This window comes from Ischnura elegans, chromosome 3 (genome assembly GCF_921293095.1).
Source record: "Ischnura elegans chromosome 3, ioIscEleg1.1, whole genome shotgun sequence".
NCBI classification, from domain to species: domain Eukaryota; kingdom Metazoa; phylum Arthropoda; class Insecta; order Odonata; family Coenagrionidae; genus Ischnura; species Ischnura elegans.
Window position 1 is genome coordinate 66,015,339 of NC_060248.1, and position 23,215 is coordinate 66,038,553.

The 23,215-nt window shown below is 38.8% G+C and overlaps 1 protein-coding gene across 2 annotated transcripts in view; it reads right to left on the reverse strand.

Annotated features, from left to right (window-relative positions):
* LOC124155962 (solute carrier family 13 member 5-like) overlaps positions 1-14,620 on the reverse strand; it is a 29,284-nt gene extending 14,664 nt beyond the window's left edge. The window contains exons 1-5 of one of the 2 annotated variants that reach the window (XM_046530201.1): positions 14,418-14,620; positions 14,052-14,225; positions 2,705-2,970; positions 2,204-2,318; positions 367-569 (exon numbers count right to left, since the gene is read on the reverse strand). In XM_046530201.1, coding sequence (XP_046386157.1) covers positions 367-569; positions 2,204-2,318; positions 2,705-2,970; positions 14,052-14,225; positions 14,418-14,546 — 887 coding nt within the window. In that variant the 5' untranslated portion in view covers positions 14,547-14,620. The remainder of the gene's footprint in view (positions 1-366; positions 570-2,203; positions 2,319-2,704; positions 2,971-14,051; positions 14,226-14,417) is intronic. The other variant, XM_046530202.1, reaches the window with a different exon arrangement.
* Between the last annotated feature and the right edge of the window lie 8,595 nt (positions 14,621-23,215).

Here is a 23,215-nt window from a genome sequence, read left to right on the forward strand (position 1 = left end):
AGAGAGGATCATATGCAGAATTGTTAGATTTACTTACAATTAGTATTAATTCAATATGTAACTGGAGAAAGCAATTGGGTTTATTTTTCTTGTTTGCCTTGGTAAATGACCTAGTCCAATGTTTATGTGCTTTAAATTAAATTTTTATAACAGTTCCTGCCTCCAAATATGGGACATTCTTTGCTCTAACCCTTTTGTTGTTAGGACATGTGTGAAGAATCGCCTGCTGTATCTGGCTTGGCAGATCTTCGTAGTACAAAATGTCCATTACAATATTGAGTTGTTTCCCCAAGTTTCCTGACAGTAATCAGCCAATATGTGAAAAAAATGTCTTTTTGCTCTTCATCAAGTTCATTAGTTACATACCTTTCATGCCTCTCTTCTGCAGCTTTAGTGCTATCTTCCTTTGCTGTTCTCTCATCCTGGGTTTTCTTTTCTTCTTCTGAAATACCTTTTTCTAGGTCTTCTGTGTCTGTATTTTCTGCCTTCTCTTCATTAGCTTGTGGAAATTCTAATTGGTCTTCTGTTTTATCATTTTGTTCTCCCTGGGCACCATCACTGTCATCCTTCTGTAATCATAATATGACGTTTGCACATGAATTTGAAATCTGATTTGAGTGAGTCACTGGGAGAAGATGGTCTCCCACAAAGTTCCAGGATGGTAATAATTTGGGAGAGAAAGCATAGTATCATTAGCATACTGAAGTGTTGCTTACGCTGTGTACCAAATAATTTGAATGTGATTTTTGAAATTTTTTCTACTCTGTAAGAAATATTGCAGTGAAAAATATTTGAAAATACTTTTTAACCTCTTGAAAATAAGCCCATTGACTACTGTCCTAAAAATTGATATGAATTGAGGAGGGGTTACTATAGCAATTTTATTCACATAAATTTCCTCACAGGTATTTAAATAAATAAAAGATTGTAGCACTTTTCCACAAATTGTTTTACTGCGTACAGCGCATTTTGGCTCACCGAGCCATCATCTGGCACAAGACCTCACAGCTGTTAATGATCACTTTCTCTCCTATTATAAGTGAGTTTCATCCCATTGATACACTCAATATTTTGTTAATAAATAGTTTTTTTGTTGGTTATTACATGGAATCACTCTGTGCATAATTGTAAGTAGGTACTTCATTTAGTACATAAATCAATCAAGTTGGATAAATAAATCCGAAGAGAAGGTCTGAGCTTGATCTGGAGGGGCTTGCATAAAAAATGGGAAGTATGAAAAATATGGGAAGATGAGAGGTGGTGAAAGTATATTTTTTATTACCAGATGTTACCTGCATTCATGCAATGAAAAAGAAAATAAAAAAGAATAGCAAAAGGCTCCTAGTCATAATAGTGGAAAATATATGCTTCTATAATATACGAGGCTAAGTCAATAAATAAGTCACAAAAGTGAATTGAGGCGAAAATAATGTAAGTAACGTTCTGACATTTATTTTGCTTGTCCACATGTTCACCCTGTACATTCAGGCACTTATCCCATCACTATACAAGTCCTTGAAATCCAGCTGCAAAGTCCTTTGCAGTAGTGGATACAGAAAAAACTCAAGGGGGTAGGGCAAAAGATAGCTACCTATACTTTTATAGTAATGAAAAATAATAAAGTTACATGGAAAGTTTTAAGATATTTAGTTCTATTTAAACTGATTAAAGGCTTGTATGCACTGGGAAGGCTTTTGTGGACCAAGAGTGCTGCTCATCCTCCCCTGGTGATGAAGTCCAGTCTGTAAATGTGAAAGTGCTTACTGTGCAAGGAATGATGAGGTGATAAGTGTGTCTCTTGTAACAAAATTATGTCTGTGTTTGTCAGTGGCATATTGGAAGAGTTCGTACTAGACAATGCTATCTTATGATTTAAAAAAGTTACAATTGTGGTTCTGCATGTTATACAATGCGGTCAGCCCTACAAGGGGGGAGCGTGCACCCCCCATATGTATTGCCACTGGTCCGTTGGTTGCTGTCTCAGCTAACGTGTTACCTCATAGATTATGGCATCATCTGTGTCAAAACGATGGCCACTGAAATGATTTTTGTGGGGCCCAAAAAGATCAAAATCACTGGGGGCTAAGTCAGGACTGTATGCTGGATGGATCTGCTGGCAAAAGATGCGTGGGTTATTTCAAATGGTAAAAGGTGTATGCACGTTTGCCACTTATTTATTGACTCACCCTTGTATTATAATTACCTTATTGATTTCCTTTAATACTGCGGTAACGATGGGAGCTGTCATGGCTGTTGCTGCAGTATTTGATATCCACATCGAGAGGAACATTGTGGTGATCATAAATCCTAGCATCAGTCTGTCAAAAAATATTTAAATGATTGTGTTTCAAGTGAGTGTTTGGTGAGGTAATTATGGTGAATTAGCCCCCCCGAAAGGATTCAAAGGTTTTTGGCACTAAAGCAGTACTTTACGAAGAGAACTATTTAGCCCCACAAAATTCAACCCTTGCTCATCATTGTTTTTAGGTTATGCATAAAAATGTGATTTATTTAACTTCTTATGGCAGATTTCCATAGTTTATGAAAAATGAGAAATTAATATGTAAATACGTTATAGCAGGATATAGCTTGGGTATCAATGGGATGTTAAAAAAAATTACGTTCTTTGGTTTTATTCCTAAAATGTTGAATGAAAGTGTACTTGATTGGAATATGCAAGAACAAATGCTTTGAAAGTACTTACAATCGTGGACTAGTACCAATAAGTAAAATAACTTTAAGTGCTATTCTGCTATGAAGATTGCAGTATTCTATGGCATTGGCCATGATAAGTCCTCCAATAAGCATCACATTCACGTCTTTAAAGTAATTTAAACATGCCTCGTCTGTCGTCATTACACCAAGAGGAGGAAACAAAGCAATAGGAATTAATGATGTTACAGGGAGTGGTAAAACTTCTGTCATCCAGTATGCAGCCATCAGAAGGACAACATATGCGCAGCGGGCCTCCTGTAAATGATAGTGAAACAGTTACTTACATCTTAATTCATCCAAGCCATGGATCAGTACATGTGAATTTTAATAATTCATACATTATAGCTGTTGAAATGCAAAATGGCACACTTGACAGCATTATGTGTATATGACAATATATGTACCAACTTAAGATACGTATTTAAAGCACATAGTTAGTTACTAATTCATAATAGGACAATAACATCTTCAAAATTCAGTAGATTTGGGGCCAAGATTAAAACATTCTATTATGAAATATGTAATCATGTTATCATTTTTCTGTCATTTGTTGTAATTCAACTATATTTACTAAACTGGCAGTACTAGGCTACTTATATTGCTAGGTCATTTGATTGGCTTCAGTTTTTAACCACCCGGAATGACTGATATCAAGATGATATTTTTATGTTGTGGCATGAGTATGGACTGCTGATCGCATTATGTATGTATATATCAAGGTTTTTTGTATGTATACATGACTGTGGAGCACAAAAGCACAATGGACAAATGGAATGGATTTTTGAATGCAGGCCCACAGAGGTTGCAGGATTCAGGACCATTTGAATCCTTACTGCCCTTTATTTTCAATATTTCTACTGTTCCATTAGCATGCTCCGTAAGTCTAAGGATTTATTATAGTGTTCTCTTAAAGGGAGCACAAAGCACAATAGGCTGTTCTAAAATATTCTTGGCTCACACACATTTTAAGTTTCCTTCATTAAAACCAAATGGGTCCAGAAAAATTTTAAATATTCATTTTTCACTCTATGGAACTTTTTACCCATTGTGTATACAGTTTCGTGTCAGTGTTTAATCAAGCCATAATTCTGAAATTAGCTGTTTATTTTTGTGTAGTTTTATGAAGTACCGTGAATGCTGGTTGGATTGTTCATAATCCTCTGGACTTAGGTACTCTGGACTCACTGGAATTACTCCCCCATATCGTCGGCAAATCTTTGACAACATCCTCTGACTTAATCATCCTGGTGCAAACTCCACCATGAAACTCGTCTCCCGTCGATATGTTTGGTGATCCATGCGTAAGGACTCACGCATTGGATCGCAGCTGCCTCTCCTGCCAGCATTGCAAGGTGTCTCGTCGCATAGCAATGCCACTCAGAGATTTCGTTTCGCCAACCAAGCATTTCGAACACATACACATGCACATCGTGGGACCTCTCCCGTCTTGCTACGGCTACTGGTACCTCCTCCCAATTATAGACCGGTTCTCCTGCTGGCCAGTTGCAGAACCCCTAAAATAAATCACCGAAGACAGCGTCTCCCACGCCTTTCTTCTTGGATGGGTCGCTCGAACAACCACATCGCGTTCTCAAGGTAGCCCTCATGTACTCTTCTTCCAACTCATGGATGGACGCACTACCCACAGTTCTTCTCGGCCTCCGCACAACTTGGAGAGCCAACCTAGAGACAACCCCTGCCAATCTTCTCTTAGGGGAGCAACTGCATCTTCCCGGGGACTTCCTCGTCAACTCTGACCAGCATTTGGATTCAACGGATCTGGTCTCTCAGCTGCGTGACCACATGAGTCAGCTTCGTCTGACTGCTGCGTCACGCCATATCTCCTTGCAGCGTGTCTTTATCCACAAAGACTTGGCCACGTCTTCCCTGGTCTTTGTTTGCCAAGACGCTGTGCGGCCAGCCCTACAAACACCGTACACGGGACCATATCCTGTCCTCAGCTGCAATAAGAAGACTTATACCCTAAACATTAATGGCAAACCTTCCACTGTTTCCATCAACCATCTCAAGCCCATCTTCTTGAGGAGGACTCTCGGCTTACTCCATCACCAGATATTATCACTCGCTCTGGGTGCACCGTCCGTCCCCCGGACCATTTTGTGGCTGACACTCTCTCTCTCTCTCTCTTCCAAGGGCAGAGTAGTGTGGTGCATTATCCGCCACAACACGGAGTTGGACCGGTGGATAGATGTTCGACTACCAATCGGGCGGCCCGTTTTCGATTCCCGGCGTCGGCCAGAACTTTATCTGCCTCTTTTCAGAGAAAATCCATAATGTTTGAGGAAGTTCTGGCGTGGAGTTTGAGAGAGTTTGCCGCCACTATATAAGCAAGCCATCTCGGCCAACAATTAGTCTGTACTTTGATTTGGTAATTAATGCCCCTTTGCAGAAACCTCACAAGTGTATTACTCAGTGTAGTAATTGCTACACCTTCATCAAAGAAAACGAAAGGCATTAATTGCAATTTGTTACCAACCATTAGTGTAATCATAATATACATATTTGGTTTTAGAAATCCCACTTTAGACAATTGTTAATGGTCAATTTTAACCTCATTTGAAAAATGCCAGATTGGTGCCCATGCAATGCCTCTTCACGTGATGTCAGAGGGACCTAGATGCTATATTAGTACATAGTCAGGAGTTTTACATCATCTGAGATTACCAATGCATGCATGAGGCACAGAGCTCAGGGAAACATCTTTTAATAATCACCTATTAAAATTGCCTATGGTCATAAAGTTTCCTTCATTTGGTAGGGTATTAATAATCCTTATTTAAGCCAAATGCTAGCTGCTAGCAGGGTACTCTGCTACCTGCTAGCAGCCTGCATTGTACCAGCGCTCATAGCCTTGCACCAAGGTGGCCTCACACAGCGGTAGCCTGAACCAGAAAGACGTCACACGGGCTGTTCCCAGCATTCATACTTAGCCATCGAGTTTTTGCGCGCTTGAAAATTTTCACTTTTCCTTTAATCGGGAAATATAGATAGTGTCACTTAAAAATCTAAAAGCCTGAAATACGTACTCTAGGAGTAATAATCTTTTTTTTAGGCATAAAAAAGTAGGAAACCACCCTATTGTTGTTTTCAGTTCACACAGTTTTTACCCTAGCTATTTTTTAAAACTACAGGCATCCCCCGAGTTACGTATGTCTCGACTTACGTAAATCCGTACTTACGTAAGCGATAACCGTATTTCAAATGATTACGTTAATTTTCGAATGCGAGCGCGAAGAAGTAGATATTCGCTCGTACAACCTATGGTAGAAAAAATATCGAATAGTTATAGAGTTTTTTACGTGCTAAAAATAACAAAGTGACCCATTTTTGTCATTCCTCGAAGGAAATTACATTAATTTCTGTAGAAAAATCGCTTATAAATCCTGTTGGGATGTTTCATTTAATGCCATAATAAGAGAGATAAACTTGGATCCGCATCATGCGTCACAACACGTTTATTGATACGACAGCCATTACACTAGCATTGAACCGGAAGTTCAAAAAAAAAAAAAATTTGACACTCATAAACAAACGAGATACAAAAACATACATAAAATAAAACACACCTTGGCGGCAATTTAAATTTACAACACCTCCCCATAAATTGACGCCATGCATAGTCCTTGCATACAGTTTCCATGCTTGACCTTGCCTAATGGCTTAGTCAAAATGTCTGCTGGCATTTCACTAGTGGACAAGTAATGCACATTCACTTCACCTCTTCTGTGACATTGACGTATAAAGTGACCCTTAGCAGATATATGCTTTGTTCTTCCATGAAAAACTGGGTTTTTGCACAACTTCAACGCACTTTGATTATCATTATGCAAATTCACAACCTCGTTTTTCTTGCCTGTGAAGGCTGCAAGTAAACTTTGCAGGCTGAGGGCCTCAGTGCACGACTCTGACAAAGACAGGTATTCTGCCTCAGTCGAACTTAGGGCAACACTCTTCAACTTTCTGCTTTCCCATGAGATCAAACATTTCCCAAGCATGAATGCCTGCCCTCGATACGATAAACCATCACTATCATCAAACACAAAACCAGCATCTACATAGCCATTTAAATTCACATCTGTGGCCTTTTTATACACAAGTCCAATATTCATAGTTCCCTTCAAGTACCTCAGTACCCTTTTCGCTAAATTCCAGTGCACATCCTGATAATTACTATTGTACCCACTAAGAACACTTACAGCAAATGATATATCAGGCCTGGTGTTACAACTTAAATACAAAAGAGAACCAATTAGCTCTTGGTATGGCACTTTCACTGTTTTGCCTTTAAGTTGGCTAACCTTCAAGTTATTATCCATTGGAGTGGTTGAGGGGAAACAATCAGTCATGTGGAAACGCTCCAAAACACTTTCAATGTAACCACTCTGATCTAATACAATTGTCCCCTTACCTAGATCCCTGGTAAGTCTCATTCCCAGGCACTCAGTAGCCTGGCCAAGATCTTTAACTTCAAACTGCTTTTGAAGCTCAAACAAAAGATCATCCTTACATGCTTCATTATTGTGAAACACATAGAAGTCATCTACATACAAAGCTATTATTAATTTACAATTGACTGATGATTTAATAAATACACAGCTTTCACCTTCAGTTTGCTCATATCCCAGATTAAGTAACACACCAGTAACTCTCTCATTCCAGCTTCTTGCTGACTGCTTCAAGCCATAAATGGCCTTATTTAATTTGCACACTTTCTCAGGCTTATCTGACTCCATTCCCTCTGGCTGGCACATATAAACAGTTTCGTTTAAATTGCCATAAAGGAATGCTGCCTTTACATCAAAGTGACTGATGGTCAAGTCCAGATTAGCAGCTAGGGCAATTAGCATTCTCAGAGTAGACCTGCGGACAACAGGTGCAAAAGTTTCCTGAAAATCCACCCCGTAGGACTGTGAATACCCTTTGGCCACTAACCTGGCACGGAATTGAGTAGAGCCATCTGAGGACTGCTTCCTCTTAAAAACCCATTTGTTCCCCACCACTTTAGCCCCAGCCGGTAAGGTCACCAAGTCCCATACTTTGTTTAACTCAAAGGACTGCATTTCATCATTCATTGCTTTCTTCCAAAATGACCTTTCTGGGCCAGTCAAAGCCTCATCAACTGATATGGGATCCTTACTACTTACAGAACTGCCCAATGCTAAAAGAGAGGTTACAAAGTCAGGGTACTGTTTAGGGGTCCTAATTCTTAATGGGTACCTTCTTTCCCCTTCCACATTTGATTCCCCAACTTCAAAAGATCCATCACCATCTTCTACACTTAGGATATCAGAATGCAATTCCCTACCCAAGACACAATCTTGACCTTCAATCCTTTCATTAATCCCAATTGATTCAACATTATTTTCAGGCAAATTGGGTTCATTACTTGGGAAAAAAGATAAAAAATGGTACACCCCACTTTTCTCAACCTTACTGGGAACACTTTCATCCAACAAATTTTGTCTATCAAAGTTTTCTAAGAAAACAACATTTCTGGCTTTGATCACTTTTGAAGGATTCTTAGGATCAATCAACCTGTAACCCTTTGTTGACTCACAATACCCAACAAAAATTAATCTTTTCCCTTTAGCATCCCACTTACCTCTTTTCTGGTCAGGAATGTGGTCATACACGGGACACCCAAAAACTCTCAAATGTTTTAAAGATGAAATTTTTCCTCCCCACAACTCTTGTGGTGTCTTACCCTGAATGGCTCTATGTGGTACACGGTTTTTAATGTAGACTGCAGTGTTACAGGCCTCCGCCCAATAACCCTTAGGCAAGCCTGAATCAAACAACATGCATCTGGCCATTTCACATATTGTGCGATTAGCACGTTCTGCTACACCATTCTGTTCAGGGGTATATGGGGTGCTAGTCTGATGCTCTATTCCATGCTGCCTTAAAAAGGATTCAAACTTATGATTTACAAACTCACGACCATTATCAGATCTTATGACCTTTAACTTTCAGTCAGTTCTATTCTCTGCCCAAGTTTTAAACTCACAGAATCTATCAAAAGTTTCAGTTTTGGACTTCAAAAAATAGCAAAACAATTTTCTGGAATGATCATCAACTAGAACAAACATGTACTTTGCCCCACCCACAGATATATCACTCATTGGACCACAGAGATCCATGTGCACTAGATCTAAGACATTATCAGCACGAGTGACTGAACCCTTAGGAAATGGAAATCTGTGGTGCTTACCCAGCAAACAAGGAATACAATCATTACTTAATTTTAAGTCACAACATTCTAATTCCACGCCATGCTCCTTCACAATAATATTCAGAGCTGAATCAGAGAGGACATGCCCAAGCCTTCTGTGCCACAAAACCTTTGAAATATCACCAACAGCACATGCAATGTCAACTGGTACAGGCTCTTGGACATCTAACTTAAATATACCCTCTGACAAAGTACCGGAAAAATCAGCTTTACCCTTAATTTTACAGTTTCCTTGGTCATATATTTTGCAGCCATCATTACCAAACACCACTGTAAAACCCTTTTTCGCCAACTGGGAAACAGATATTAAGTTGGTGGCTAATCCAGGCACTAGAGTTACATCTTTGATAGGTTTGATCTCTTGGTCAGAGAATTTCACTAGCACATTTCCTTTCCCTGTGCTCACCAGGGTGGAGTCATCAGCACATCGCACACTGTGCCCTTCAACTCCCTGCTTATAATCACGCATTAAAACCTTGTGTGGGGTCATGTGAGCTGATGCACCTGAATCTATAATCCAGTCATCTTTACTGAATGAGGACACACCTAGAGCACATAGTAAGGACGAATCCTTTTTCGCCTCGTTCATGGGACATTCCGACTTGTAATGGCCCATCTGCCAGCACTTAAAACACTTAACCTTCTTTTTATCTGGCCTCTTGTAATTCGACGACTTCAATGTCGATTCCCTTTCCTTCGGCGGCTTACCGGATGAATGCTGGCCCTTCAGGTTCCTGGTGAACAACACGGACTCCTCCTCCGCATTCTCCAACTTTAGATATTCATCCAGGCTGCCATTGAGGAGCTTCTCCTTGATGGTGCTGGTGGTGAAATCCTTATCCGACGTTGTCGCCTCAATCCCCATACGGTATGGCAAACACACTTTCGGTAAACCCCAGAGCATGATTAGTGCAACCAAGCCGTCATCTGCAGGTTTCCCCATACTTGCTAACTTATTTGTTAGCTCCAGGATGGAGGTAACGTACTCCTGAACGTTACCGTTATTCTTCGTTAACCTTGCATCCAGCAAAGCATCCCATAAGTTCATCCACCGCGTCTTTGTCTTTCCCTCGAACAAATCTTCCAGCGACTTCCAAGCTTCATTTGCCGTTGTGGTATTTTGCACGTATGGATAGAGGGATTTATCCACATGAAGGCAAATTAAGGACCAAGCATCAGTGTCCTTTTCCTTCACCGTTGCGTCAGCATCCGTTGTTAGCGGAGTCGTGGCGTAAGTCCACAGCTTCTCTCTCATTAAAATGAGCTGCATGCTGAACTTCCAGTTCATATAATCGTCCTTTTCTTTCAGTTTCTCCACCAAAGTGGCTAAACGCGAACTATTAGTCGCCGACATTTTTAAACCGAAACACACCGATTAAAAAAAAAAACTGCACCACGAGACAAAAAAATATAACTATTTCTAACCGTATCTCTCTACGTTTCAATGTATCCAGGCATTTCGAAACGTTCTGGGCCCATAACCTGTTGGGATGTTTCATTTAATGCCATAATAAGAGAGATAAACTTGGATCCGCATCATGCGTCACAACACGTTTATTGATACGACAGCCATTACACTAGCATTGAACCGGAAGTTCAAAAAAAAAAAATTTGACACTCATAAACAAACGAGATACAAAAACATACATAAAATAAAACACACCTTGGCGGCAATTTAAATTTACAACAAATCCCAAGTCAGCAATCAACGTGAAAATTTGCAGTTCTAGCGATGGATGTGGTGGCGTATGTGGTTGCGCTCATTTCTTTACGATACAACTTGTTATACAGCAATCTCTGAAGCGCCAACGCAAAGGTTCGACTTACGTAAATTTCGACTTACGCATAGTCTGCCGGAACGCATCTCTTACGTAACTCGGGGGATGCCTGTACATATATATTTTATGCATAGTGTTTTAGGGGTATGTGCTGTTTTTATGTGTGTTGATATGATAAGTTTTGCATGTTATAAATGAATTAAGAGGCAATGGAGAGAAGTCCAACATTTGATCAAACCTTTTCATAGTAAAAGGTACAGAAGAGTCAATTTATCTAAGTTATAGCTAAGTTAAGAATTGAAATTCCTAAAAACATAATGCTTATTGTCAGTCTTTGTTATTACAGGAAAACTTAGTTAAGCTCGAGGATTTTTGAGGGAATGCTGTGGAACTACATTCTGATTTGAATTCTTTTTAATATTGCTTAACTACCTTTCTTTCACCTTTCTTTTACTTTCTCAAATGAAAATCTTCCCACAACACGCTTGACGAATCTTAATTTCTTCGGGGCTATGCTACAAATATTTCTTATACGTGTTTCCCACAATTGGTTTGAGGTTATCGTAACTCATAAGTACTTCACTTTGTCTGTTGCCTTTGTGTTAATACCATCCACAGCATAAGCATAGTTAAAGTTAAAAAAGGTATTGGGTTAAATACATACATAATACATGGTTGGGTACATAAAGGTATTGGTATTAATTCTTTTGATCCAGCTTAATTATGGATTAAAACCACTCATGCAGGGACTTCTTTGACTCCCTAGAACAGTAAATGTAAGGTAAGCAATATTTTGGTGGCAATATTTTTATGAACAAATACTTAACGCATAATTGAAAATTTAAAATGTGGACCAATGAAGCTTATGTCTACTCCCTACAACTTCCAATCGAAATGACGTTAACACCAGTGCTGTGCATGCAGTTTTCGCAATCTATCTTATCTCAGGAGAATGTTAATTTCTTTCTTTTAATTGCTGCAGGATTTTAGGTTATCTGTAGAACTCTTGGAAATTCATTAAAATTATTATTTAAGGGAATAACCTCAGAGTAGCCAGAGTGGTGCCTTCAGAGAGTTAACCACCAGTGCACGTGAGGTGCAAAATTTCCAGAGGAAAATCATTTACTTTATCCTAGGTTCAAACCATGCCAAGTGCTCTCTACTACTTAAGTTACCACATTACTAACTTTCCTGCCAGCGATAGAGATGTCTTGGTAGAAATAAATCTGTTGGGGAAAAAGATGCCGTGGCAGCGTAAGCCTTTCATGCCTCTCCTGACTATAGCTGACAAGTTTTTTGTTTTTTCCTATGCTAAAGAATGAACATCGACAGCATCTGATGTAAGAAACTGATAATGTAGGAAATGGGAATTGACCATGTCCTTAGCAATTAACTCAGGTGTACCGCCACCCCTTTGCTAACCAGCTTAATGATGGTTTAGGACCACTCTTTGGGTTTTCTACTCTACCCTTTGGTTCTCTATAAATATAAATGTAAGGTTAACTAAGAGAATTGGCAATTTTATTATGAACAAATACTGTATGCGTAAATGAAAATTTAAAATATGGACCAATTGCTGACTCCCTACAACTTTCAATGGAAATTATAGTGTTATAATTAATGGAGTTCTATCTTGGACCTCAACACAATAGAATGATATATAAATCTTCAGTTTTGTAATAATGGGTATAAATTGTGTTTTGATTCCAGCTTTAAATTAATCTTTCTCTTATTTTCTTTCTTTATATGTGTGGTCATATTCGCTTATTTTTCTCAAAAGTAGCACTAATGCATTTGTTGAGCGAGGAAAGTAAGACTGAATTAGTATTAGAATCCGAAATAAGGCTTTGTTGTCTATATCGATTAGCATAATTATCAAAAACAATTCAAAATTCTTTTATCAGTGAATGATCACACTAGAAATTTCTTTAAAAAAATCAATTGCTCAGAAGAACACAAGGATACTACATTTAAGCGAAAATAGATGTAAAGTTCAACAAATTTTTGCTTGAATGAAACTATTAATGTAGAAGCTTTGCTGCTATATTATGATGTGAAAACAGGGACTTATCGATTGAAGGGTCAATGCTAATGAACTGTTCTACTCTTCCAGGGAGCTCTGCGCAGAGAAGTAGAAATGTTCATGAGGTGCCTATTCCTGGGAAAACATTTTCCTTAGCAGGGCTCTGGTGCAATGGGATTAACGAGGCCCGATACCTTAGGGAAAAGAATCTCATCAGACAGTTACAATTTTGCATTTCGCCTCGTATCATTGGCCTTAATGAACTTAACTTTATCAATTTATTCTAAGGCATGAGTAAAGTTATGCAGTCATAGCAGTATATTTTTCGTTTCGGTGTCGAGTTAAAGAAAAAGTATACAAAAAATTTTCTCTGTAGGTAAATAAAATGAAATCTTATTCGATTTTGCTTCACTTTTACATTTTGCAATGGAAGCCAGAGAATTCTTGAGCCAACGGCCTTCCTTCCTGAAACATAGTCAGGCCCGGAAAGCTGCTCCGTATTTCGGGGTGCGGATTACCCAGGGGCAGTATGAAAAAAGCCTGTATGATTCTGTGAGCCTGTTGCAAGTTTGGGAGATCTTGGTTCGTATAAAGGTCAGCACAGAGCTTTTCTTCTGTGAAATTTTCGGTGGTTAAAATGATGCTGAGAGGTATCAGTAGCTTGTAGACTGGGGTGAGTATATGTAGATGTGGTTAGGTAATTTTAGAAGCCTAACCATCATTGAACCATTCTATTAAGCCCTCTTGATTAGTTTTAATATCCCAATTATTATTTAAAATATTTAAGCTACAATATGGATACAACTAAGTTCTGATTAGTTTAGCTTAGTGATTGCATCTTTTTTGTGTTGTTTTTTTTCACAGTTTACTTTATTTGTGATGAATTTTTTCACAGCTTTTTTTCCTCGTAATATTCTAGGAATTTAGAGTGAGGAAAAAAAATGATAACTTTTTACGTAAATCGTGGATTGCGCTCGAGCCTCCCGTGATCATCAAATTGATTGTGGAGCAGAAATAAATCTTAATCTTATTATTTACTAATAGTAATTTTTGCCAAATATTTTTATAATTGTGTTTCCACCCTTTTTCATATTGCCCCTGGATGGTTGGCACCCCGAAACACGGGGAAACTCCGTGCCTGGCTGTGAGGAAGATAATATTAAATATGACGTCTTTCAGGGTCATTTTTGAATTGAGCCTAATTGCGACTTTGCATTGAAAAATTGAATGATCAATAATTAATATTTTTTATTCTATAAGGGTATGAAAATATTTCACCCACCTTACTGCCACTTATCAGAATAGGAAGAAAAATCAAGGGAATGACAACTATCATTATGGTTTTCCAGTGCATAGAGAAGTTATGGAAATATTCCGTTGCAATCGATTTACGTCTTCTTCCATCAGGTCGAGGTCGGAATAAATGTGATATAAGATGATTAAAATTGTGGCTGACCTAGGAGATGTTAAAATCGTTTTGCATGTCAATTGAGAAATCACCTGCCTCTTCAGAAGCAGTAGAAATATTTGCCATTACAATCTAAATATTTATGCTAAGGTTCTTTCGGAGCGTTCAAATTGGATTTGGGTCAGCAAAAGGTATAAAATTTAGCCGCATGTCGGAATGAAAGATACTTAAAATAATTACGTGAATGACATCATCAAGGTCATCGTCCTCAACGCTTCGTCTTTCCTTTGGCGTTTCTTGTAGGCTCTCACGCCTTAACTCTTCAACGAGTTTTTCGGGTTCTATATCATGGCTTTCTGACTCAGCCATATTTCTTTTAGTTTTTTCAGCAATGTACCGCGGAAAAGAATCCCCTTTTCGTATTTCTGTCCAATATTATTTTAAGCTTGTTATGGTAAACGAGTGAACGGATATTCGAATAGAATATATATATTATAAACTGTCCCCTAGAATATATATTATAAACTGTCAATGGAAAAATTCCTGTGGTGACGCCCCTGGTTACATCTTCATTGTTTTATCGACTGGTTTCGTGCGAGAACATTGCAAAGCGATACTATTCACTGCGTGAATCACATTAGATACACGTATAATTTTTTTCTGTTCTTTGTAAAAAATGATCGCCAGTTACAATGTTCTATCAACCTAAAATTTTGAGTGTAGCGAGCTTATCTGAATGTTTGCTTCGATCGCCGTAATACCTGTTTTACCGGTTCGGAAAATATGGAGCGCTATTGTAGAGCTTTTGGAATATTTATTAGCTTTAACGAGCTCTATGTAGTCCAAACCAAATGCGGCGAAGATTTTTTTTTGCCTCCCCCGATGCTTTGCGATTTTATAAATCGGTCTCAGAATCTTTATGCCTACCCGGTGAATGGTATTGCTTCGATAATCATGAACTCTAGGCCAAAAACATGAGTGGAGGTTCTTTATAAATAATTGTGATCGCATGATTTTTCTGTGATTGTTTTGTTTGTTGGCACAGGTCTAGTTTTTAAAGAACTAATTCCACCTCTTGGTTTTACACGGTGAAATAAAATGACGTTCACGAATACTATTTTGAGAATGTTATAGTGGCATGGCAATCTCAGTGCAGTGATCCCACAGCCTCGCTCACAATTTCTTTTTAAATTGTTGATTGTGGCAGAGTTTGGAGATTAAAGATACCCGTATTTTTCCACTTACCGAGTGGTCGCGTCGCCTATATACTTCTATACTATATATAAGTATATGCTTCTTGCTCTATTCGCGGGCATAAACCATGAACGGCCGTAATCATTTCGCAGGTTAGCTGACGACTTTGCGCGCTTCTCACTGTCAGCGGTATATACGCGTAATGTCTGATATTCGTAGACAAGTTGGGGCGCACAGTGGGTCAGAATCAAAAAAAGCTGGCCAAAAGTCGAAAAATGAAGTTAGCGCAAATCGACCAAAAACAGTTGATATTCATTATTAAGCATGTACTCTTTAAGATAGGCTACCATACAGAGCATGGAATACGTTAATATAGTTTTTACAGCTGGTCAAAGTAGAGCATGACAGGGTGATTCTGGCGACCAAATTTTTTCCGTTGAAAATAGCTAAATTTGTGGCTTCACTACAGAGTCGTTGTTAAGAATATTGGTTTCAAAGTATTTTTATCCATAAAATTGATCTTCATGAGATTAATAGAAACTGTTTTTGTTTCATTTCACTCGTTAATTAATATTTTTATAATTTTTCAAAAACTGTGTTGATTTTTCATTGAGTTTTATGTTTAACGGTAATTATCGTTTATATCGACATCAGGCTACACGGAGTTATTTGCACTGTGAGATAGACAAAAGCATATAGAACAATGTTCAGAATGCAGTTTTTGCGATAACTTGCGATTCTAATTTTAACAACCATATTTATATAAATCCACCCCGGCCACTCTGACCACTGTGGCGGCCACGAAACGGCGCCGCGGCGGGACTAAGCGAAGAAAAGATATGATATCCGTGTATAGAGACGACGGAATGCCTGTTCAATGACATGGCTCACTTGAATACATATTTTATGAATAATTGTCATCTTGATTTTTGCACATTATACTGTGGCTAAATTCAACGTACACCTTGTTGCAAATAACAATTTCTTGCTATATTGGTGACTGGCAATTCTACGATTAGGAGGTCATTGGGAGGTTTTTCAGCAGAGTTGTGGGCGAAAATATCTTTGAAAGGATCTTCCCAGAATTTCGGGTTTCCCTCTGGCATCATGGGCAGGCTGCGGTCGAGGGGTTTAGGGAAAGTCATGCACGTGCAGCGGCAGGCGCCCTCACCGCTGGTTGAGGATTTGCGACCCTCCGTACCTACTGGCCCGACAATGCTGGTTTTACAACCTTACCAGTAATGACTCTTTTCTACTTCCCCTAATTCATTAGTAGCTACCCAAAAATGCTTTTTACACATTTTGTCTCTTTTTGCCGACCCTTACCGCCACTTGATCCGACGAATGGAATTCTTAGTTAGTGTCCCTAGGGGTTTTCCGGTTGTTTTCGCGTACCGCAAGCATCAGTTGTCCTAGAGAGAGTATCGAGTGAACATCTACTGTGACTATGCTGTGTTATAACACTGGATTGATCTGTTAAACGTTAGAAGCGCTTCAAATGAGGATATAGTTACCTACTTGTACCTGGGAACCAAAGCCTCCTTGCACCCGCCTCCGATTCGTTGCGACTTCAATAAGTGTACTCTGCATCCATTGAAAAATATTTTACTTTCCATTGTGGCGAGAAGCAGTTTGAAGTGCTAATGGTAAGCAAAATTTTAATTTTTTAAATGGATCCCTAGTTAGAGTCCGCAATTTGTTTTTTTCTACCCATGTAAGAATGATGATAGTTCGGCTGTCGATGGAACTGATTACCTGATATTTATTTCGGAGGTTGCTCTTCATCTCTGATCCCTTGATATCTTCGATTTCATTTCATAATAGTAAATTGAAGGAAGATTTAGGTCCAGAAGTGGAAAAAAACTGACTGACAACGGGAATAACGAATGTGAAGATGAGAGTGATGACGAGTCATCAGAGGATGAGTGAACACTTATTTGATGCATTAACTGATTAAAATTATTGATTCAAGTTTTTGACAGTGTTATGTGTGTTATTTTTGACAGTGTTTGACAGTGACAGACAAATTATTAGCTAATATTTCTTCAATATTAAAATTAGAAATCATCATGGTCTCTGCCACTGGTTTTTTCATTTATGTTGCATTGCATTCAACTACTTATTATTTGCGGTGCCTTTATGGTATGTACCCTTTTCTGACGGTTTTACCCTTGGGTCTTCGCGTGCGGACGGTAATAAAGCTAACGGTTCGCGTGCTGCCCTAGCCCTTTTCACTCGGCGGCTGCCCATTTATGTACCCAGATTTGTTCTTTTACTTTGAACACGTGCAAAATTTTCCAATCTAGAAATTGAGTTTTCGCAAAATAAGCCGTCTCTGCGATTGGCTCGCTCATTTCTAGCCGAGTCAGTCTTCCTTCAGTATTCCTTGTCGAATTGCCGAAGGACGTTCACTGAGTAGTTGCTCAGTTATGGATACAACGAAAGTGACTATTCAAGATTTACATCGTGTGGTCTTGGCAAATAGATAAAGGACTATTCACAAATTTTTAATACATGGAGCGGGAGTAGTGAAACATGACATTCTTCCCATTGTACAGCTTTCCGAAGAGGCGAGAAGCAGTTTGAAGTGCTAATGGTAAGCAAAATTTTAATTTTTTTAATGGATTCCTAGCCAGACACAAGGAAATTAAAAGATTAGAACATATCGGGGAAAACATACCAGAAAATGTTGCGTTTGGACTCAAAATTTACCTTATGCACAACTATTTGATAGCTTTAACGTTGTTAATAGTAGAAAAAATTATATTTTTCCCATTATTTTCCATAGTAGAAGGTAGGCGTGCCCCTGTAGAGTTTATTTCCCGCATCATCGCCCTTCTAAACAATATTGTGGCCTACATAATCCTAAATAAGTTCAATTGCATCTTTAAAATACACAATTTGTAAAAATTTTCGTTAATTTACTAATACTTTAGACTAGCGACTTTTGGCCAGTTTTTTTTTCGATTTTAGCCCACTGCACTGTGGGGCGTTCTCATGGGGAGGCTCAGCACCGTTGGATAATAACCACTACTAAAGTAACTACGTTGCAGATTTCACAAAACCACTAACCCCCTCCCTCGGCCCTCCGTCAGCCATTGGTTCATGCCTCTGACGTTTCTTTTTTCCTCTCTGAGAGCAAACAGACCCTAAATCATTAGCTTTGAAGGAAAATATCAAGCTACGTGAGAACAACGGAAATGGTACTCATCCCTCCCCCGTCTCACTGACTGACCTTTTTCAGTCTACCAGCTTCAAATTCATCCAGTTTCTGGAGGAAACTGGTATGTGAGTCACTTATTGGACCCAAAGATGTCTAACGATAGCTTTTGGCAATAGGATGACAAGCATGAGGTTCAAAAAAGAATAAGACCAAACTGGATGGATTTCTCACAGTATTTGGAAATAAACGCTTCATTTTCATCCAATATTCAGTTTTATAGTTAAATTGTGAAATCAGTTCATTAAAAACACTTTTTAACATTATTTCCAATGTCAAAAGTTACTATGTAACAATTATTTAAAAGAATCATGAATTAAACCATATTTAGTCGTCCATTGCAACTCTAGTCATGAAAATACAGGCACTCAATACGAATTTTGTGTTTAATATTATAACAATAGGCAATGAGTTGATAATATTTGCATAAAAATGTAAAGAAATTCTCAATTGGCCTCTCTTCATCTTTGCGACAGTGTGGAATTGTATTGAAGCAATATTTTGTCGAAACCCAGTACTTGATTCCACATTTGTGTGGTTTACTTGGCATATAACCAGGGGCACCGAATTTTCGCGAAACGCGAAATATAACGCGAAATTTCCAAGGTTGCGCGAATTTCACTAGGTTCCACGAAATTTCGTGTTTAAGCACTTTTCCTGCGAATTTGGGGCGATATTTTCCACCATTGCCGGTAAAAAATAACCCGCCCCTTTAAGTTTTCCTAAAAAACCGGTAACAAGAATCGATCGCATAAAGTCGGCTTTGCAACCGGCTCGGAACTGTGGCGAGGATTTGGATTTGGCGCCCAAAGCCGAAATGGTCTGCACCGTATTCAAGGCCGAAAAGCGAAAAAAATATTTAAAAACGCATACATTACTTTCCGATTGCATGACGTCCATGTTTTTTTTTCTTTTGAGAGTTGCTCCCAAGTCAGTTTGTCGCTCTCGCCAACATTGTAACATTCTGTAGCCCCGGCCACATAGGCCGATTTCAGACAAGCTGACTTTTCGCCTGCCACCGGCCACGGCACGGTGACTTTCCTTCGACTTAATATAGGTCTCTATGGATGTCTTCAAACGAGTCGAATCGCGCCGTTGACGGCACGGCGCCCAATTCAATCCGGCCGGCGATGCTCGGTCTACGGCGTGAACATGGCCCTTACACGGGCCTTGGGCGTGAAATATAGACTATGCTACTGTAACGTTTCAATTAATTTCACTTCGTTTTCACGTTACTTTCAAACATTTTATTTCACTTTAAATAATACATACTCGGGAGCGAGGGAACACCCGTCCGCCATAACTATCACAATCCCAGTCCTCCCCTTTTCATCTCCTCCCGCGCCGTCAACAATCACAACAATTAATTATTAATTAACTCACTCCACCTCTGCTGCTTATTTTTGCTTGTATTACGTCACACCAAATACCAAAACAAACCACTCAAAATTAGGTGTTACATTTGCCCCATTGGAAAAGAAAATGGAATGACATGCAATTTTCTTTTTCAAAGCCTTCAAAAACAAAGTATTATGGGTTACGGGCGTGGCCCCAACGCCTTCAGTTTTGAACTTCCCCCTTTCCATCACACAAACACAGTTCACTCCACTTCACACACCGGCATTTCATTATTCCATCTGTCACACTTCTCTTACTTATCACTCCCCTTCTCCGTTTACTTTACTCATTCATTCATCACTGTCATCATTCATTCCAAGCATATAAATACCAACCATGCACTTAATAAACAATCAACAAACACTCCTGCAATCATCCATATCAAATTATTACACATGTATTTACCCTCACTTTTCTCCTGTCACATCACCCTTCCACCGTCTCTCCAGGCAAGGTCGGTAAAAGCCAGGTCGTGTCACGCACTTGACCAATGTAATCCGCCATCTTGATTCTCAAGCGCGGCGGGAATTCAAATTTTACGTGCATTTAAATGGGAGACATAGGTAAAAGGGAACACGGTTATCTCACAACGTAATCGATGCAGGGACATGAAATTTTTTTTATAAATAGTTAATAAAATGGAAATTTATGATACGTCTGTATTTTGAGTCTATGGCCCACGGTTCGACTCTAGAAAAATTGTCAAATCACAGGAAAAATAAATTTCGCACTGCAGCGCTCTGGATGCATGAGTTGTAAGGCACCATGTCTTGCTTCCTTATTTAGGAAGTCTGGTACATGAAATTTTCCATGGTCATAGATGATTATAATATACTTGCGAACACGGGCAGTTTTTGACACTGAAGACCACGGTTCGACTCTAGAAAAATTGTCAACTCACGGGAAAAATAAATTTCGCACTGCAGCGCTCTGGATGCATGGGTTGTAAGGCACCATGTCTTTCTTCCTTATTTAGGAAGTCTGGTACATGAAATTTTCCATGGACATAGATAATTATAATATACTTGCGAACACGGGCAGTTTTTGACACTGAAGACCTCGGTTCGACTCTAGAAAAATTGTCAACTCACGGGAAAAATAAATTTCGCACTGCAGCGCTCTGGATGCATGGGTTGTAAGGCACCATGTCTTGCTTCCTTATTTAGGAAGTCTGGTACATGAAATTTTCCATGGTCATAGATGATTATAATATACTTGCGAACACGGGCAGTTTTTGACACTGAAGACCACGGTTCGACTCTAGAAAAATTGTCAACTCACGGGGAAAATAAATTTCGCACTGCAGCGCTCTGGATGCATGGGTTGTAAGGCACCATGTCTTTCTTCCTTATTTAGGAAGTCTGGTACATGAAATTTTCCATGGACATAGATAATTATAATATACTTGCGAACACGGGCAGTTTTTGACACTGAAGACCTCGGTTCGACTCTAGAAAAATTGTCAACTCACGGGAAAAATAAATTTCGCACTGCAGCGCTCTGGATGCATGGGTTGTAAGGCACCATGTCTTTCTTCCTTATTTAGGAAGTCTGGTACATGAAATTTTCCATGGTCATAGATAATTATAATATACTTGCGAACACGGGCAGTTTTTGACACTGAAGACCTCGGTTCGACTCTAGAAAAATTGTCAACTCACGGGAAAAATAAATTTCGCACTGCAGCGCTCTGGATGCATGGGTTGTAAGGCACCATGTCTTTCTTCCTTATTTAGGAAGTCTGGTACATGAAATTTTCCATGGTCATAGATGATTATAATATACTTGCGAACACGGGCAGTTTTTGACACTGAAGACCTCGGTTCGACTCTAGAAAAATTGTCAACTCACGGGAAAAATAAATTTCGCACTGCAGCGCTCTGGATGCATGGGTTGTAAGGCACCATGTCTTGCTTCCTTATTTAGGAAGTCTGGTACATGAAATTTTCCATGGTCATAGATAATTATAATATACTTGCGAACACGGGTAGTTTTTGACACTGAAGACCTCGGTTCGACTCTAGAAAAATTGTCAACCCACGCGACAAAAATTTTCTTACTTCAGCGCTCCGGGTGCATAGGTACAAGGAACCATGTTTTATTCCTTTATTTATGAAATTAGATTCATGAAATCTCCCAAGGTCATAGGAAATTATAGTATACTTGATAACATGGGCGGTTTTTAGTCTGACGACCTCGGTTCGACTCTGGAAAAATTTACAAGCCAAGCGAAAAAAACATTCGTTCTACAGCGCTCCGTGTGTATAGGTACAAGGAACCATGTCTCACTTCCTTAATTAGGAAGTCCGGTGCATGGAATTTTCCACGATCATAGTTAATTACATTATACTAGATAATAAGGGCGGTTTTCGACCCTGAAGATCTCGGTTCAACTCTGAAAAAATCCCCAACCCACACAACAAAAATTGTCTTCAGCGATCCGGGTGAATAGGTACAAGGAACCATGTTTCATTCCTTCATTTATGAAGTTAGATTCATGAAATCTCCCAAGGTTATAGGAAATTATAGCATACCTGATAATACTTTTATTATTTTATTAAATAAAAATTAAATTATTAAAATTATATTATATGGCGGTATTTTAGTCTGAGGACCTTGGTTCGACTCTCGAAAAATGCCCAAACCAAGCGATAGGATGACTGATCTAAGAGGGTTGTGAATTTATTAACATTGCTACTCCAAATCATGTATGTAATACTAGAACCATCTGCTTACCAATTTTCTAAGAATCATGACAAATAATCTGACTGCAACTGCATTTAATTCAGCACAGAGCAAATGCATTCCAAATTACACCCAGACCATTAACAATTAAAATACCTACTTATTGAGATGAATTGCTGGATAGAAATAAAAAAAGCTGGCACATCGTAATCACATCCTTATATTATAATAAAATTCACTACAATCTCCACAGTTCAGTAAATCACATAACTATTTACAATTACAGTCATATAAAGTAATGTTTGATCATTAAAACAGAAAGTCATGGGCAATAGAATATTTTTCCAGAATAAATAAAATATAATTTTGTTGAAATAGTAGTACAATTTGATCAAACTAATTTCAAAACAGATGCACATAATTTAAGGCTTTTAAAACATCCATTTAAAGGTGCACTGCCATAATGTCTAGACTTTAAGGAATGATGATTTTGCTAATGCTGGCAAATGTAGCAGTAAGGTCCACACAACAGGTATCACCC